This window comes from Sipha flava, unplaced genomic scaffold (genome assembly GCF_003268045.1).
Source record: "Sipha flava isolate LNK unplaced genomic scaffold, YSA_version1 101_pilon_pilon, whole genome shotgun sequence".
NCBI classification, from domain to species: domain Eukaryota; kingdom Metazoa; phylum Arthropoda; class Insecta; order Hemiptera; family Aphididae; genus Sipha; species Sipha flava.
The window spans coordinates 973,621-989,565 of NW_020271715.1; the positions used below are offsets into that span (position 1 = coordinate 973,621).

Below are 15,945 nucleotides of genomic sequence, written 5' to 3' on the forward strand. Positions count from 1 at the left end.
ATATGTCAAGTCGTATTTTGAATATATATAACCAGCACACAATATATAGTTACTGTAAGTTTACTATTTCACGTTATAAAAAAATAGACTTGTGATGAATAGTTTTTACTATTTGCCTTCATTCAACCTGTAGCTCTACGAAGTAATCAAGTATATGGAAGACCTTTACAAAAAAACCACTATAAAATGTATTCACCATATATAACATCCCATGCTGTTATTTTTTTAATATAACTGAAAAGAATAAATTGACAACTACAAAAGTATACTGAATTTATAAGTATAATATTGAATGCACAGAAAGCAATGTAAAACTACTGTGTAATATAACTTTTTTTGTACACAGATAAAAAAAAAAAAATGTTAACAAACCCAATTGGTGTCAAGTTGACGGTTTTAAACTTTAAAAAACAAATTATATTGTACATATAAATATTGTACGTATATCTAATATACGTATATCCACCTAATTTTGTATCTTTTACTTCTAATAGCAGAATATAATATTTGGTAAATAAAATATTTTACAAATATGAATATGATCAGTGTATAGCCAAAACTACAATACCGATTCATTTTAAATGTTGGAGGAAAGTAATTATTACTGTTTATAAATACGAGTACAATAAGATAGGATTTTTTGAAAATCACATTTTTAAAAGTCAAAAACAGCTTATACAGTGGTCGTCGCTTATTGAACTCGTGGTTAATTGACTCATTCGTCTATTAGACTCAAAAACGGCTGGTCCCGATTCGCATGTATATTAATACACGGATAAACATCCGTATATTTAACTCACACACCGGTTAATAGTGTCATTTGAAAATTAAATAAATTAAGAAAATATGTACATAAATTGAAAAAACGAGTACAAATAAACGAGTATAAATACGATATAAGTCGGTACCAGAAAGGATCAATAGTAATAAAGAAGTTCAAAATATTGAACTCGTAACCAAGTAAGGAATATACGGTGAAATACAGTCAAAACGGCCAAAACAAAATGTGACTGGTGGTATACCATACTATAGTGAAGAAAAAGAACCTCAATCAACTAACAAATACTAGAAGGACTTCAAATTCTACGTAGAGGTATTCAGCAAAGAGACAATTTTGACGTATTCGGGCAACATAAATCCTACGAAGATATGATTAAGAAGTTAGCTGAAGAAAGGATAATTCAATCAACACATCATTTAAATAAAAAAATGAATTAGATTTTACATACATATTATTTTATTTTATTTTTAAAAGCGAAGCTAGATTTTTATTTTTATACTTATCTCGAATCTCAATAAACATTTTTAAGTAAATAAGTTTTTAATTTTAAGCATTTTTTAAATTTTTTGGTTATTTGCCTTATTAATTCATTCGGTTAATGAACTCAAATGGTCAGGTCCCAAAGTGAGTCTAATGAGCGGCAATTATTGTAGCTGTAAATTGAATATATAAATGTTTTTACTTTTTTGTTATCTAGGAAATATTTTATTTTGTTTGATATGTTGATTTGAATAATTACCGGTTAGGGTATATGTAAATTAATTTAATATTAATTACATAAATATCATTAGAATACAGATATGATGATTGAGTGCTTTTTCAAACTTTTTTTTTACATAAAAATAGTATTTAATCTTATCTAATATATTGAAGTATTTCTCGAGTTAATTCAACTGTATATTTTATATTTTTGTCAAAAGTACCATGGATTATGTTTATTTAAAATAAATATTTTTCAAATATTTTATATAATATTAAATAATGTCTGTCTATTTGCATTTGGTACAATAAAAAAAAATAAATAAATAAATAAAAATATTCAAAACCATCAAATTCAAATTAAAAATATTCACTATAAATATATTTTAAACAAATAATACAAATATGCATTTTTACATTATTACTATACATGAGTAATCTTTATCTAACATATATTGATTATTAAATAATATATAAATTAAAATAATTACATACATTTTATATAAAAGAGTCCGACTAGTCGTCAACAATAAATGTATCGATTTATTACATTAATATTATATTTAATTAAAATGAATGTTAATAATACCCATGTTCTTATCATCTATTCTTCTTGAGATGTGTTTTCATCTCATATATCAACTTGAATTAAGAACCATTGACTCAAGTATGTATCTAAATGGATCATGACGATTCCATTTAGACACTTTTAAACCTTATATTAGTAATTTTCCTAATTATTGTTTAGTCTTATCAATAGTTTGCTTCACAGTTGTTTGGTACGTTGACTCATAACTCTTTTGTTTTCCAATCACATAGTTCTGAAGAATTCATAATCAAAAATAAACATTTGTTAATACAACTATATAGACAAGAATATGATTGTACGTGATTTGTTTTGACGTATGACTTGCGCCATGACTGGTGTATCAACTGTCCATGTAGAAAACAAATCAGTAGCGTCAAAATCGTCTAAAAACAAAATTAAGTTTTATCATTTTTTTTTTTACATTTTTTTCAAATTTAACGTTTTAAAACTTATAATTAATACTATGGAGATTGAAATGCCACATTAAATTCTTGCTAACCAATATATTTCTGTGGTAGGTAGTTGGGAAGAATACGTTAAATCTTGGGTTAAGAAATTTTTTTTTTTCTGCGCAGAAAATTAAATTGATTAGGTATTTTAAACAAGAGTAATTTCATACATTTTTTATGAATAAATAATAATGATTATTTTATTAACTGCTATATTCAACAATCAGTATACTATGAAAAAACACTTTGTTTTTCAGATTTAAAATCATCAAGGAAAATCGTGTAGTTATTTCCATTGTTCATATTAAATTTAGTTTTTAGTATCAAATTTTGATTTTTTAAAAAAATTATTAATTTAAAATTAAAAAACGTATTATTTTTTTAAGTTCAATATCGATTCGGAAACGAAAACTTTTTATTCTCGGTCATTAAGTGCTAATAAATATTCAAAACAAAATTCATGTTTATAATGCAAATTATTTCTAAGCAATATTAGATTTGTAATCCCATGTAATATTTAGTTATAACAAATTAGCATTTTTTTAAAAACTACCTTAAGGTATAATTTTTTTTCAAAACAAATACTTTCATGTACTTTATTATTCATCAAACGTTCGTAAAAGAGTATATATGATTTGTATTCCATATAGCTATACCTAGTGCATTTCTTTCGTCAGAAAAGTGAAAGGTATGCAAGCTTACACATTTTGGATATAAATTTATATCAATCATAATCTAAACAGAAGTATTTATACCAATTTGATGTATGCATTGTAAATGCTATTGACAATCTAAATGCGAGGAATGTTATGTAATATAGAAACTAATAACTTCACGCCTAAATCTAAAAATGTCCATATATATATTTTATTTTAAAAGAGTTAAAATTTATAATTAAAAATTTAGATACTTTAAAATTAGTTAGGTTTCCAAATAGATTAAATATAAATAGTTCTCTTTTCCAGACAACCTTTATCTTTATTTTCTTGTAAAATTAAGTTGATTTTTCAAACTAATATTAATCTATATAAAATGTGTGTATAATATTTATACTTCATACATTTTAGAAAATTGGAAGCGGTAATTTTATTTCTTTAACATCATACATACAACATAATTACTTAGTAATTATGTAGTGATTTATTTAATTCAATTATGTATTTTCATTTAAACGTATCAATCAACATAATGATGTAATAAGAAATCTAAAAACATATTTGAATTCGTCATAAATTCTTCTTATGTAAAATGTCGCACATATTTTAAATATTGTACTTCAGATATTAAAAGGTTAACCATTGTTGATTTTTATTTTTCTAAATTTTTAATTATATTTTGTGGAATTTATGGGAACAAAATTAAAATATTGGAAAAGTCAATTTAGAGTATATTTAAAGAATTCAAATCTGTTTTTAGATTCATAATAATATTACTAGATCAATGAATTTGTTGGAATGAAAATACTTCTAAATATCTGTTTGTGTGAAAAGTAGACATATACAGAAAACCTCCGCCTCCAACCCCTTACAGTAATTCACATATATTTAATAATATAATAATTTGAATCATACCATAATACTATTACATATTATGTTATATAAGTACATGTTTAACCTTGTAATTAATGTATTGCCTATAGGTACTTCATAACTTTGTAACTTCCTCACGACTGTGTCAACAGTAATATATACCAATACTTATTATAAAAATGCTTAAATTTCAATGATTATTTAAATTATAATGACATAATTTATCAAAAAAAAAAAAAAAAAAAATTATATCGGTATTATATGTGGTAGTTTAATGCTCATATTGTAAATTTTTTTTTTAAGTAAAAATATTTTATTTCCTTAATCTAAATATTTCCTAAAAGCAGTATATCGTGTAATCAATATCGCTATTGGAATAAAATGTAATTTGCATTTACTAATATTAATTTAAAATCATTAAGTGACAAAACATTTTAACTTCAATAGTTCATAAAGTACCACACGTGAAGACTTATTTCAAGTAAAATCAAAATACGTCTTAATTCAATTTAAAAATATTCTTATATCAGTTCCAATAAAAAAAAAAATTCAATAATTTTTAAGTTTGACATTCTATTCCTACCGACTTTAAAAAATAAACATAATTTAAATCTATCTGTATGAGAAAATTTTTTTTTAATTTTTAATCTATTTAAATCAATAAAAATACTGGGTTCCAAGACTTCCTGTTTGATAGTTCATTTATATTGAAAATCAGTGTAGGTATCTCATCAAGAACATAATTAATGATTAAATCGAGGAAATGCGGTCTATACCAGTTTATTGGATGGTTTGTGCACACATTTTACTAATTTTATTCGGTCTGTTTGGTTTGCGAGGCAATAATCTACGTTTATTATACAATATTAAAGTGCAAGTAATACTGTAACACTACAGTGATGTAAGAAGTAATAAAATATTAATTATAATACGCACATTCTTGGTATTCGTTTATTTTTAAATACCCTCAAGGCTAACTCAAACTTGAGTAAATTAATGGAATACCTCCCTCGTGCGTGGTACACCACGAACAAAAAAACAAGTTGGTATTCGATCGGTAGAGGTCGTATCATATTATTTTACGGTGGACAATGGGTGGAGAAAACGCACGGTGGCTATTTAACGACGAATCAATTCTGTTCCATTGCCGATGAAGACGTTCAACTTGGTCGCACGTACATCAAATCGTAAGCAAACATCATGAGCAACTTCAAATTATTCACTGTAAGTATTTGTAATATTTAAAAAGATTTCAGTTTTTGATTCGACAGTATAAGACGTAACAAAACGAATTTATTTATCTCGTTAGCCGCGGTATTTTAAAATAATTAATGAATTAAAATTATTACGGACTCGATTTAATTTACCGAATGAATATTTTATTAATGCAACCTCAAGGCTTTTGAACTTTAATCGTTATGAAGGTTATGTATTACACGAATTTTAGTGGTCGTTATGTGTAGTATATAAATAATATTCACATTAAATCTTTGTTGAGGTGTTTTATTTTTATTCTCAAGTAGAAACATTTGTCACAGTGAAATTTAAGATGCGCTTTATTTTTTTAACTAAAATAAAATAAAACAGTCAAATGGGTTTCAAAATTATGATTCAAAACTATTTACGGTCTTATCGTTTCCGATTTGAAAATTATTTTTAGAAAAAAGAGATTGATAACCGATACAAATTATTACTATTTGTGCACGATATTTCTCACTTATTCAATATTTTCGTAAACGACCATAGGCAATACAATATGCTTTCGTGTATTTAATTACGTGAATCCCCGGTCGTTCAAGGCACACATTGATAACGCATAACATTTGATCATAACCAACAAGGGTAAATGAAATAACAGTGGTATAATATAATGCTCAATCTTGTTATCAAGTCATAGATTTGGGAACATTAATAGACATTATACACAATCAAAATCTCGACTGCGTAACGATAACGAGCAAGCTAAAACGACCTAAGCGGTATTGACTAACTTTAATGTTGCGACCGTCAAGCCGATGACCAACCACTCGCAATAATTACGAGCAGTAAATCGACGACGGTGCGACTACCGAATTAGCTGACCGTCTGTATCAGGGATCATCAACTAATTTCTATGTGGGTACGTTTACAAACTTACCAAACTTGCTGCGGTCCAAAATAATTTCAATGATTTTTTTTTACACATTAACAAATAATAACAAATTAACGCATTTTATTTGTATTAAATTTTTTTTGATGGCAATTGCAAAAGGAGCTATTAAAGAAGATTTTTTATTATTTTTAACTATTTGCTTAGTTTTCGGAGTGAAGTTATTGCAACTTGTTTTCATTAAGTCTTTGAGATGTTCATCTGATAACCGAAATGTAAAATTATTTTTAATATAGTTAATTTTCGAAAAAATAGTTTCGCATAGATACGTTGAACCAAACGTTGTACATAGATTTGCAGCAAAGTACTTTTTAACTCGGGGTATTTACTTGAACGAACATTTATGATTGTAAAGCGTTCGGAACCGAATTTAATATTTTAAAATGTAACATAAGAACTATATATATATTATAAATGTTATTACCACGTGACCATCGGGATACGTAAAAAATGAGTGTGTCACCAGTCGGTCGACGCACATTGACAGTAATCGACCGACAAACATTAATCTAATCCAGCGGCTCCTAACCTTTTTCAAAATGTTACCTATAAATCGAGTTCGATATTAGTAAATACCTCTCCTCATGAAAAAAAAAAGGTCGTGTACCAAGCCTAGGAAACAATACACGTCGTCAGGTTTCCGGTTATCGTATGCCCGTTACACTGATTCACAGAACCATAACGATTCATATCTGTATTACGCAAGGAAACGTTATTTTTTTATATTTTTTCGTTCGCACATGTAGACATCTGCATGGTTGCGCGAAATACCGCGGATAATCGAGAGCACTTAAATATCATTCGAAGGTAATAAAATAAAAATAATTACAACTATAATAGTAGTAGGTATTAAACGCGTAGAAAATAAAATCAAAATAAACGGTATTTTACCGGACCTCAAAAAAAAAATCCGGGGGCTTATTAACCCCCCCCAGTTCGATAACCGTTGGTCCAACCAATCGTTTTTTTTTATTTCCATCACCTAGGCATCGTTGGCGGCGTTCTGCGTGTGCGGCGCTCTGGCCGCGCCGGCCGGGCAACCGGTGCCGATCCTGAAACAGGTGAACCGGCAGAACGAAGACGGTTCGTACAGCTACGGGTACGAGAATGCGGACGGTACGTACAAGATCGAGACCAAGTACCCAACGGGCGAGGTGTACGGCAAGTACGGATACGTGGACGAGACGGGCAAGCTGCGGACGGTCGAGTACGGCGCGTCTGCCAGGGGCTTCGAGCCGGTTGGCACCGACATCACCGTGCCGCCTCCGGTGCTGGGCGGTGACTCTAACGACCTACGCACGGACCCCAGGCCACAGTCCTCCTCCTCGTCTTCGTCAACGTCTCAGGACGATTACGACGATGGCCAGTACCGTGAGGATCCCAGCGTGTACTACAGATCGGAACAGCCGCAAAGGGCCCCGCTTCAGGCCCCGGTAATGAGGCAGCAGCCGCAGCAGCAGCAGCAATGGTTCTCCGCCGGTCTGCAGAAAGCCCGCCCCGACTCCAGGCAGTACCAGGCCCATCCGTCCGTGCACAACTTCGACCCCGCGTCCGGATCGTTCTCCATCTCGTACACAGGATAGAATCGAATCGCGAGGGGGAGATCGTGGTGCATTAGTGTAGCGTAGCGCGTTACGATCGTAAAACTGTACTATTTTTTTTTTCATTTTTTTTTCAATTATTATTATTAGTGTTATTTTTTATATTAAACCAATAAAACATATGTTATTTTTCTATACATCACGTACGTGCACCTTGTTCTTTGTCTCCTAATGCATACACATATTTATCACAATACCACAACCACCCGTCGGCCACAGACCATCAATAATTATGAAACGCGATCATTAAACAACAACTGCCGAGCACTTTATGTGGATCAGGAACCGATGACTTAAAGGTGTAGTCGGTTTCACTACACATATTTTTTTTTTCCTTTTCCCAAACCGTTTTGTTGTTTGCCTTGGTAAACCTAGTTTGACGAAGTAAAAACAAATTTTATACCATAAAATACATTTCCCCAGGGCGTTTCGGCATTGAAACGAAAGCGACAACACCCATCCTTGACATTCACCTCGAATTCGAATACCTACAGCCGATCGAAGACTCAATATTATTAAATAGTGTATAGTGTGTACATATGTGAGCACACACGTACACATACGCATACACATTCGTGTATACACCCTACCAAAAAAAAATCGTATATATCAATATATATATTATTTGATGTAGGAAACAAGTGGTTTTTTTTATATATATTTATCGTTAGCTCCTCAAGTTAAACTTGTTTGGGGTTGTGATGTGAAAGGTAATATATTAATCATATGCATATTACATTAACCTTGGTACCACCCTTATTCACCCATGGAGGGGCTACATTTGAGACCTTTTAAGTCTAGAGACTATGATTTTTCGTCAGTTTATTGTTAGAGAACAATCAGAATCATGTACAAGCTAGTCAGATCAGTGGTAAGTACGATTTATATGTACTAAGTTTCGTTAATATATCATACAGACTGTATGTTAAACCTATACTACATTGGTCCCTAAAATTATTAATCATCAAATATTTTGACTAAATTATTTAAAGATCTAATGAAAATAACAATATGTATTATTATTAATTCTATTTCGGACGTGACACTATATTATACGTGCACAAATAATTTGCTGTTTTGTTAAATTTGTGAAAGTATTATAGTTATTTGGAAGATATTTATTGTGCATCAAGTTTTCGGCATGCTCTGTTAGTGCATAAAATTAATCGAATAACTCAATTTTACTTACCTTCATCACTGCACAGCGTATTTAATGAAGCTTAATGAAAATACCATTTACTCTCGAGTATGAATGAAAACAAAATCTCGAGTCAAATAATATGGCAATGCGTTCAAAACTTAACCGGGAACATCCATTATATTTTTTTTATTTTTTCTATTTATTTTTAACGTATCACGAAATAAAAAAGAAAATAATATCCTAAGGCCCTTTGTGGGGTTATCTACCTCGACCATTGTTTAGAAGACAGTCGCCACGGTGTTTGACCTCGCGATCGTCTGATTCTCACGATGAAACTATTGTGAAATTAATCAACTTGGGGGCATACGCGGGAGGTCCGATTCTGGCGCCTGTACCGCAGTGTATTTTATATTATTATGCGTACGAGCCGTCATATTTTGTACACCATACAATAGAAAATACATTCACTATAATTTTTTTTAATTGCAGGTAATCGTGCTATTGGGCTTGAGTGCATGCTCCGGTCAAGATGACATCGAAAACTACGCGAATAATGGCAAATCCGCAGTAGTGTCGATTCGAAATAAGGATCAAGATATATCAATACTTAAACAAATTCATAGGTAATTACGCGTTTCCATATTATTAATACCAAAGTTTACTTTGATAATACTATGACTCCATTAGTCAAACAAAAAGATAATACATATAATAGTCAAACATAGACCAAAAAATACGTTTTCACTGTGCAAGATCAAAGTACTGGTAATTTTGAACGAAAATAATACATTTTAAGCTTACACATAGGTGTACCTCATTTTTTATCAATGCAAAAATAATAATACTAGTAATTATTCATCGCTGTAGATTTGTTACCAATCAAAATAATATCTGTATGGTAAAATATTTATTAAATACCTACTCATTCACGTTTTGTTTATTTATTATAAACATTCTATATAGTAGCTATTAAATTACAACTCGATGGTTATACTTGTAATGGATATATTTCGTTAAGGATCAGATAAATTTAATATACCATACTTGTATTATACGGAGATCAGATATGAAAAATCGGAATTTAATAATAATGAATACAATGATTTCCTGATCAGTGATTTACGAAAGAGAAATTTCTGAAAATCTGTTTCTAACAAAAGTTTAAATAATGTGATTGTTAAATAGTGAGGTCAAGGTAAAGAATAAAAGATAGATAACGACGAAGATGGTAATTATTTGATCAGTTAAACGTAAAATAGATTATTTAATCGGTTCAGTGTACCAAAGTTTTACTAATAAATCTGAAGGATTATCATGTTTTCAGTAAGATATGAGCATTGGGTTGTAAAAAAAATTCAAAGTAATAGAAATGTATTGACTAAATTGAAAGAAATATCACTTTTAGTCTAGACGCATATACGCAACATATTTTAAGGAGGAATAGGTTGTTCATTTTCATATTTATATAATTTATAAATCAATTTTACTCTATAAAAACATATTTAATATGTGTTATATATTTCGAGAGGGGGGGGGGAGATTTCAACCCTTGAACCCCCTTGTATACGTACCTAGTCCCATCAATTAACTAAGTAGCTATATATTGGTCTAAAGTTATGACCTATAGGTATGTCAAAGCAATTAGACTTACAATACTTTTTCAAAATGTATACGATTTTATACATTTATGTGTGTATCTATAAAATATAAGGTTACAATAGTGAATGTCAGGTTAGTAAAAAAATAATTATATTGATCATTGTTCACGTAAAATTAATTTAAGTATAACCATAATAATACAGTTTTAATGGTTTTAATTGCGTTTTTAATAAACTTCAATTTTTTTTTTAGAAAACTCCTATCTCTCAATTATCTGATTTTACATTGTAATGATAAAAAAATTGTTTAACTATTTTATCATAAATTGTAACTTATAACATTTCACACAAAAATTATAAATAATTATTATTATGTATAACTTGTTTTAAACAAAAATGTGTAATGCATGGTCTCTTCAATTATTTTATATCCTTACCAATTTATAACAATTTAAATTTAAATGTTGTTATATATTACGTAATTAGTGTATGAATTACTATATCAAAATTCAGTATTTTTATACTTGTAGATAATTGAATAATGTGAATAAAAATTAGATAAATAATATAAAATATATATCATAGAAATATGTTCGGAATAAGTACAGTAACTCTATTTGTTCAACTGCAAATGGTTTCATAAGAAAAAATTCAATAAATAAATGCCTAATTTTCTTGTCGTACAAGGAAAAAAAAATATAATGTTCTATTACAAAATACAAACTTATTAATTTCAATAATATATTAAATATGCTTATCATTAAGGCTATGATTTTAATACTCTGAAAAAATGCAAAAATGCTTCTAAAACCATAAAAATGCACTGTAAAATGCGTAAAAAACGTATTTATAATTGTTTAAAAATTATATAATAAAAAACATGTTGTCAAAAATATTTAATTATATTTATTTAAAATGATTTTTTTTTATTTTTTTTTGTTATTATTTATATTTATTTAACATAATAATAGGTTATTATTTGTTTTTTATTTGCTAATTATTTGTTTAATATTCATAATTTATTTAACTTTAATTAAATTAAATTTATTTCATAACTTGCTATTGTAATCGTCGTTGGATTCTAGTAAATAGAATAATTTCTTTCGACTATATTAATTTTGTTCTATTTTTGATAAAATAAGTACATAGGTCGATATTTTCGTATTTATTGGTTTATTAATTTAGTAGATTATATACTAAACGTGCAAGTTTTGAGTGAACAAATGCCGAAACACATAATTGAATACCCTAATATTTAAGAATGTTTAGATAAATTCTGAAAAATTTTTTAAAAATATAAACCCTAAAAATGAATATAAAGTTAAATTTGTCATAAATTGCAAAATAAAAACAACATTAAAATAATCAGTATCACTTGAAACACAATTTTTTCTCCCGGACCTATTCGTTCATATCAGAAAATAAAATGCATTTGCATCAAAATTCCAACCTTACTGATCATATTTAATCAATTTGATATAAACTGCGAAGGTTATCGAATACATTTTCGATTTATGAGACAGTTTAGAGACATTTAAAACTAAACAATTAAGACACATCTGATTTTGAGCGTGCAGCAATAGTGATGACCAGGGTTGGGATTTTATAGCACTTAAAATTGCATTAATATGCGCTATAATATTACCTTAAAAATCGCTAAATAAGCTCTAAAAATATGCAATAAAAATAATAAAATATGCAAAAAAAAAAAAAAAAAGGAAATGTATTGTTTAGTAATTTTATACAAGTACAAGAGACAAATGTAGACAGTATAAAATGATTTCATTAATTCTACACTCGTTCGTTGATAATCGACTATTAGTAGATTTAGTAGAAATCGACAAAAAAAAACAAACAAAATCAGCAGATAACAAAAATTAAAACCAAATAACTAAAACGAAATTATCGTAATATTATATTATACCTACCTATATATTATCGCTGTAATTGTACAGCGTTGCATCAGCGTAATTGGTCTATTTACTTAATCTATACATTTTTAATTTACTTGAAAATTCGATTAATAAAAATAAAAAAAAAAAGTTGACTAAAATACAATTTCATAAAATATACCCGATTTTGATTAAAACACAGGTAAAATGCAAAAAAGTCTCAACAAATCCAAAAAAAAACACTAAAAACTAAAAAATGCAAAATATGCATAAAAAAGCAAAATACAATTATTTATTTGAATTCTCTGTATCACGAAACACATTTTTAGCTTAATCTGCTATTTTTTAAGCATCTCAACTCTGGTGATGACTATATATTACAGAAAACTAAATGGTGCACCATAATAATATTATAATATCTTCTACTCGTTAAGACTCAAACGCACCGTTATTTTGTTTAGAATCTGCGTTTTCACGCAGTGCTTTCATTCGATTTGATTTTTTTCTTCTATGCTATGTGATTAACATTACGCGGTACACACACATTTATAACCAGCGGCGTAAGAAGACTCGCTAGTGACATTAAAAACTTAGAAAAAGTTACCAACTAACCAATTAAAAAGTGATATCATGATATCTTTTTTAACCTTTAATTTTACTAATATTTTTAAGTATACAATTTATACTTATAAGTTATTATTACCGTGTTAATTTTAAACTTTGAAAATTTGCTTTTCTCTCTTTATAACTGACAAATTCATCGATAGTTTCTTCATATGAAATTTTTTATTTAAACTCTCTATTTTCATAATTTCATAAATAAATTCGCACGTAGTGTATATAAATAGACAACATATACGTACTTCAAAATGTATAATGGAAAAATGTCGAATAAATTGTAGGATAAAAGTACGACTTTTGCATAATTTTGCGCCCCTGGCGTAGGCCCAGTTCGCCATATCCTTGCTACGCCTCTGTTTATAACAGGATATGCCTAATAATAATATAATAGTGTCTTCCGTTACAAATTCATCACGGTACTCCAGAATCGGGTGGCAATCCGTCGGATGGGTTTCCGTGCGAATTCCCGACAGTGAGTGCGTAACAAGTAAACTAACCATTCTCCGAGGTCTTGAATTTTTGTATTACCCGTTCACGGGTAATAACACGACGATAATGACGTAACGCGAACATGGAACGCAAGTGGATTTTACCTGGTACGCGAGCACGTACGTCCGTGTACGAAATCGTATTTCAACGCTTCCCGCGCGGAAACCGTAACCCTGAGAATCCCGGAACAATGGGATTTCAGTTTCTTCACTTTTTACGTAAAAGTCGAGTGCGCGCAAAGTTTCACCGGACGAACGTGCGCGCACACGAGAGCACCTCTTCGGTTATAACAACATAGTGTACGTTTGTTATGTAGCATAAGTTATTTTTTTACGTTATCGTTATTTTTATGTTATAATTTCGGCGGCACCACGTTGTTATTTGTCCGTCCGATTATACCACAAGAAACTTGTGTGTATCATACTGCGGACGAGCACGTGATGTCGGCTCGTTTAGCACGAAAACGGCGAAAACGAATCCGCGGTGCCGGTAGATTCCGTTCCCAAGAGAGTGTTTTTTATCGCATTTAATTTGATTTGTCGATTTTTATTTCGCAGGCACAACGAGGACGGATCGTACACGTACGGTTACGAAGGATCGGATGGATCGTTCAAGATCGAGACGAAAACGCGCACGGGCGAAGTGTCGGGCAAATACGGTTACGTGGACGACTTGGGTAAGCTGCGCGTCGTCGAGTACGGGGCCAACAAGTACGGGTTCCAACCGGCCGGCGACGGCATAACCGTACCGGCGCCCACGTTGGTCGAGCTGCGCCAGGAAAACGACGGTGAACCGGTGGAGGAGGAGGAGGAGGAACGAACCAAGAAACCGTCGCCCGCGTCCCGGCCCGGCAAGCACGCGTTCGTCCAGCAGCAGCCGCGGCCGGAACCGCAACCGCAGTTGCAACGCGAACCGCAACGGCCGACCACGGACACGGTCCGGTCGTCCGTGGCCGACTTCGACGACTACGACGCGGCCGGATGGACGTCCGCGCAGTCAGCCGAACCGCAGCGCTCCGTCGCGCCCAAGCCCGCGGCCCGACCACGGCCGGCGGCCGGACGTTTCGGCGGTGCCGCGGCCGTCGCGGCTCGCCCGAAGTCGCCGGTGCCACCACCTCCCCAAGTGGCCGGATCTTTCAGAGCCGCGCCGGAAACGGGATCACCACAGCAGGCGCCTTCGGGATCGTACCGGAGCGTGCAGGCGTTTGGCGGTGAGGCGTGGGCCGCGAGCCGATCGGACGCCGAACGTCCGACCGCCGCGGTCGACCACTCGTACGACACGTTCGAGGATCAGCAAGAGCCGGAGACGGAATCGCCGGCGGTGTTCCGGGCGGCCGCGAAACCGGCTGTACGCAACGGCGGTGGTTCCGCCAGGGCGGCGCAGTCACCGTCGGCTGCCAACGGCTACCGTTCAGCGCCCCGGCAAATGCGCACCAGCAGCATTCTTGACCAGCTGGCCGAACAGTACGCGCTGCCCGAGTCCGGGTCGCCTGTCGCGCACAGCGTTTCGTTTGGGCTGGACCATTGACGCGCCCTACCAATGTCACGATGTGCATAATTATTATATTGTACGGTAAATACTCGTGTAAATATTTTTAAGTGTACATTACGACGATGTAGTTTAAAATCAATTTTTAATTTTTTTTTTTTACATTTTTTTATATAATATATACATATTGGTATATGACACATGTGTGTTTTTGAAAAGAGCGTTTTTTACGGTCACGCGGTAGACATGATAATATAATGCCCCGAGTGTATAATGGTACATCATCTTAGAATGCAATCGCGAATCAGTCCGAGTTCATGAGATTCCCACAATAGCACAGTAATGTTTTACTGTTAACGATTTATCGAGGAATAAAACTGTTGCACAAGATTATTTATTCGTCAGGATATTTAATCAAGGCTTCAACCGCACATCGACAGTGCAGATAATGTGTCCAATAACGTTGGTGTCTCTCTTTTGTTAAAAAAAAATGTAATGCGTGGCTTACAAAGAAACCAGTTTACCTAGAGTTAGAACACGGAAGGTTAGGAATTTTTTTTTTTACATTCAAAATTAATTTTACACCGAAATTATTAGTTTTAATTGTCAGTTAAGATTACATTGTGTTGATGAGAATTTACAATTATATTTTAGATAACATCTGCAATTGGTTGATAACTTGTTGGTTTTATAGGGATTTCAGTACAAGCATGTAAAATGCCCTTATAGCGTTAAATATTTAAATTGCAATAATAATATAGTACATATATATATATATATATATATATTATACACCAACCTCCGTTTGAAATATAATTTGAATGTGAATATTCATTTTTGTTTTCAAACTCATACAAATAACATGAATATAATAATGCATTGGTCCTCAGTTACCTGTACAACTTTCGATTAAATCCAA

The 15,945-nt window shown here is 31.6% G+C and overlaps 2 protein-coding genes across 2 annotated transcripts; both read left to right on the forward strand.

Annotated features, from left to right (window-relative positions):
• Nucleotides 1-5,164: 5,164 nt before the first annotated feature.
• LOC112680229 lies at nucleotides 5,165-7,919 on the forward strand. The gene is made up of 2 exons (XM_025550271.1): nucleotides 5,165-5,271; nucleotides 7,183-7,919. Exons 1-2 carry the CDS (start codon nucleotides 5,248-5,250, stop codon nucleotides 7,777-7,779), a joined length of 621 nt encoding a protein of 206 aa, XP_025406056.1. The 5' UTR covers nucleotides 5,165-5,247; the 3' UTR covers nucleotides 7,780-7,919.
• A 646-nt stretch (nucleotides 7,920-8,565) lies between these two features.
• On the forward strand, nucleotides 8,566-15,693 carry LOC112680221 (translation initiation factor IF-2-like). The gene is made up of 3 exons (XM_025550262.1): nucleotides 8,566-8,668; nucleotides 9,428-9,561; nucleotides 14,096-15,693. The coding sequence occupies exons 1-3, from the start codon at nucleotides 8,645-8,647 to the stop codon at nucleotides 15,063-15,065; spliced, it is 1,128 nt and encodes a 375-aa protein (XP_025406047.1). The 5' UTR covers nucleotides 8,566-8,644; the 3' UTR covers nucleotides 15,066-15,693.
• The last annotated feature ends 252 nt before the right edge of the window (nucleotides 15,694-15,945 follow it).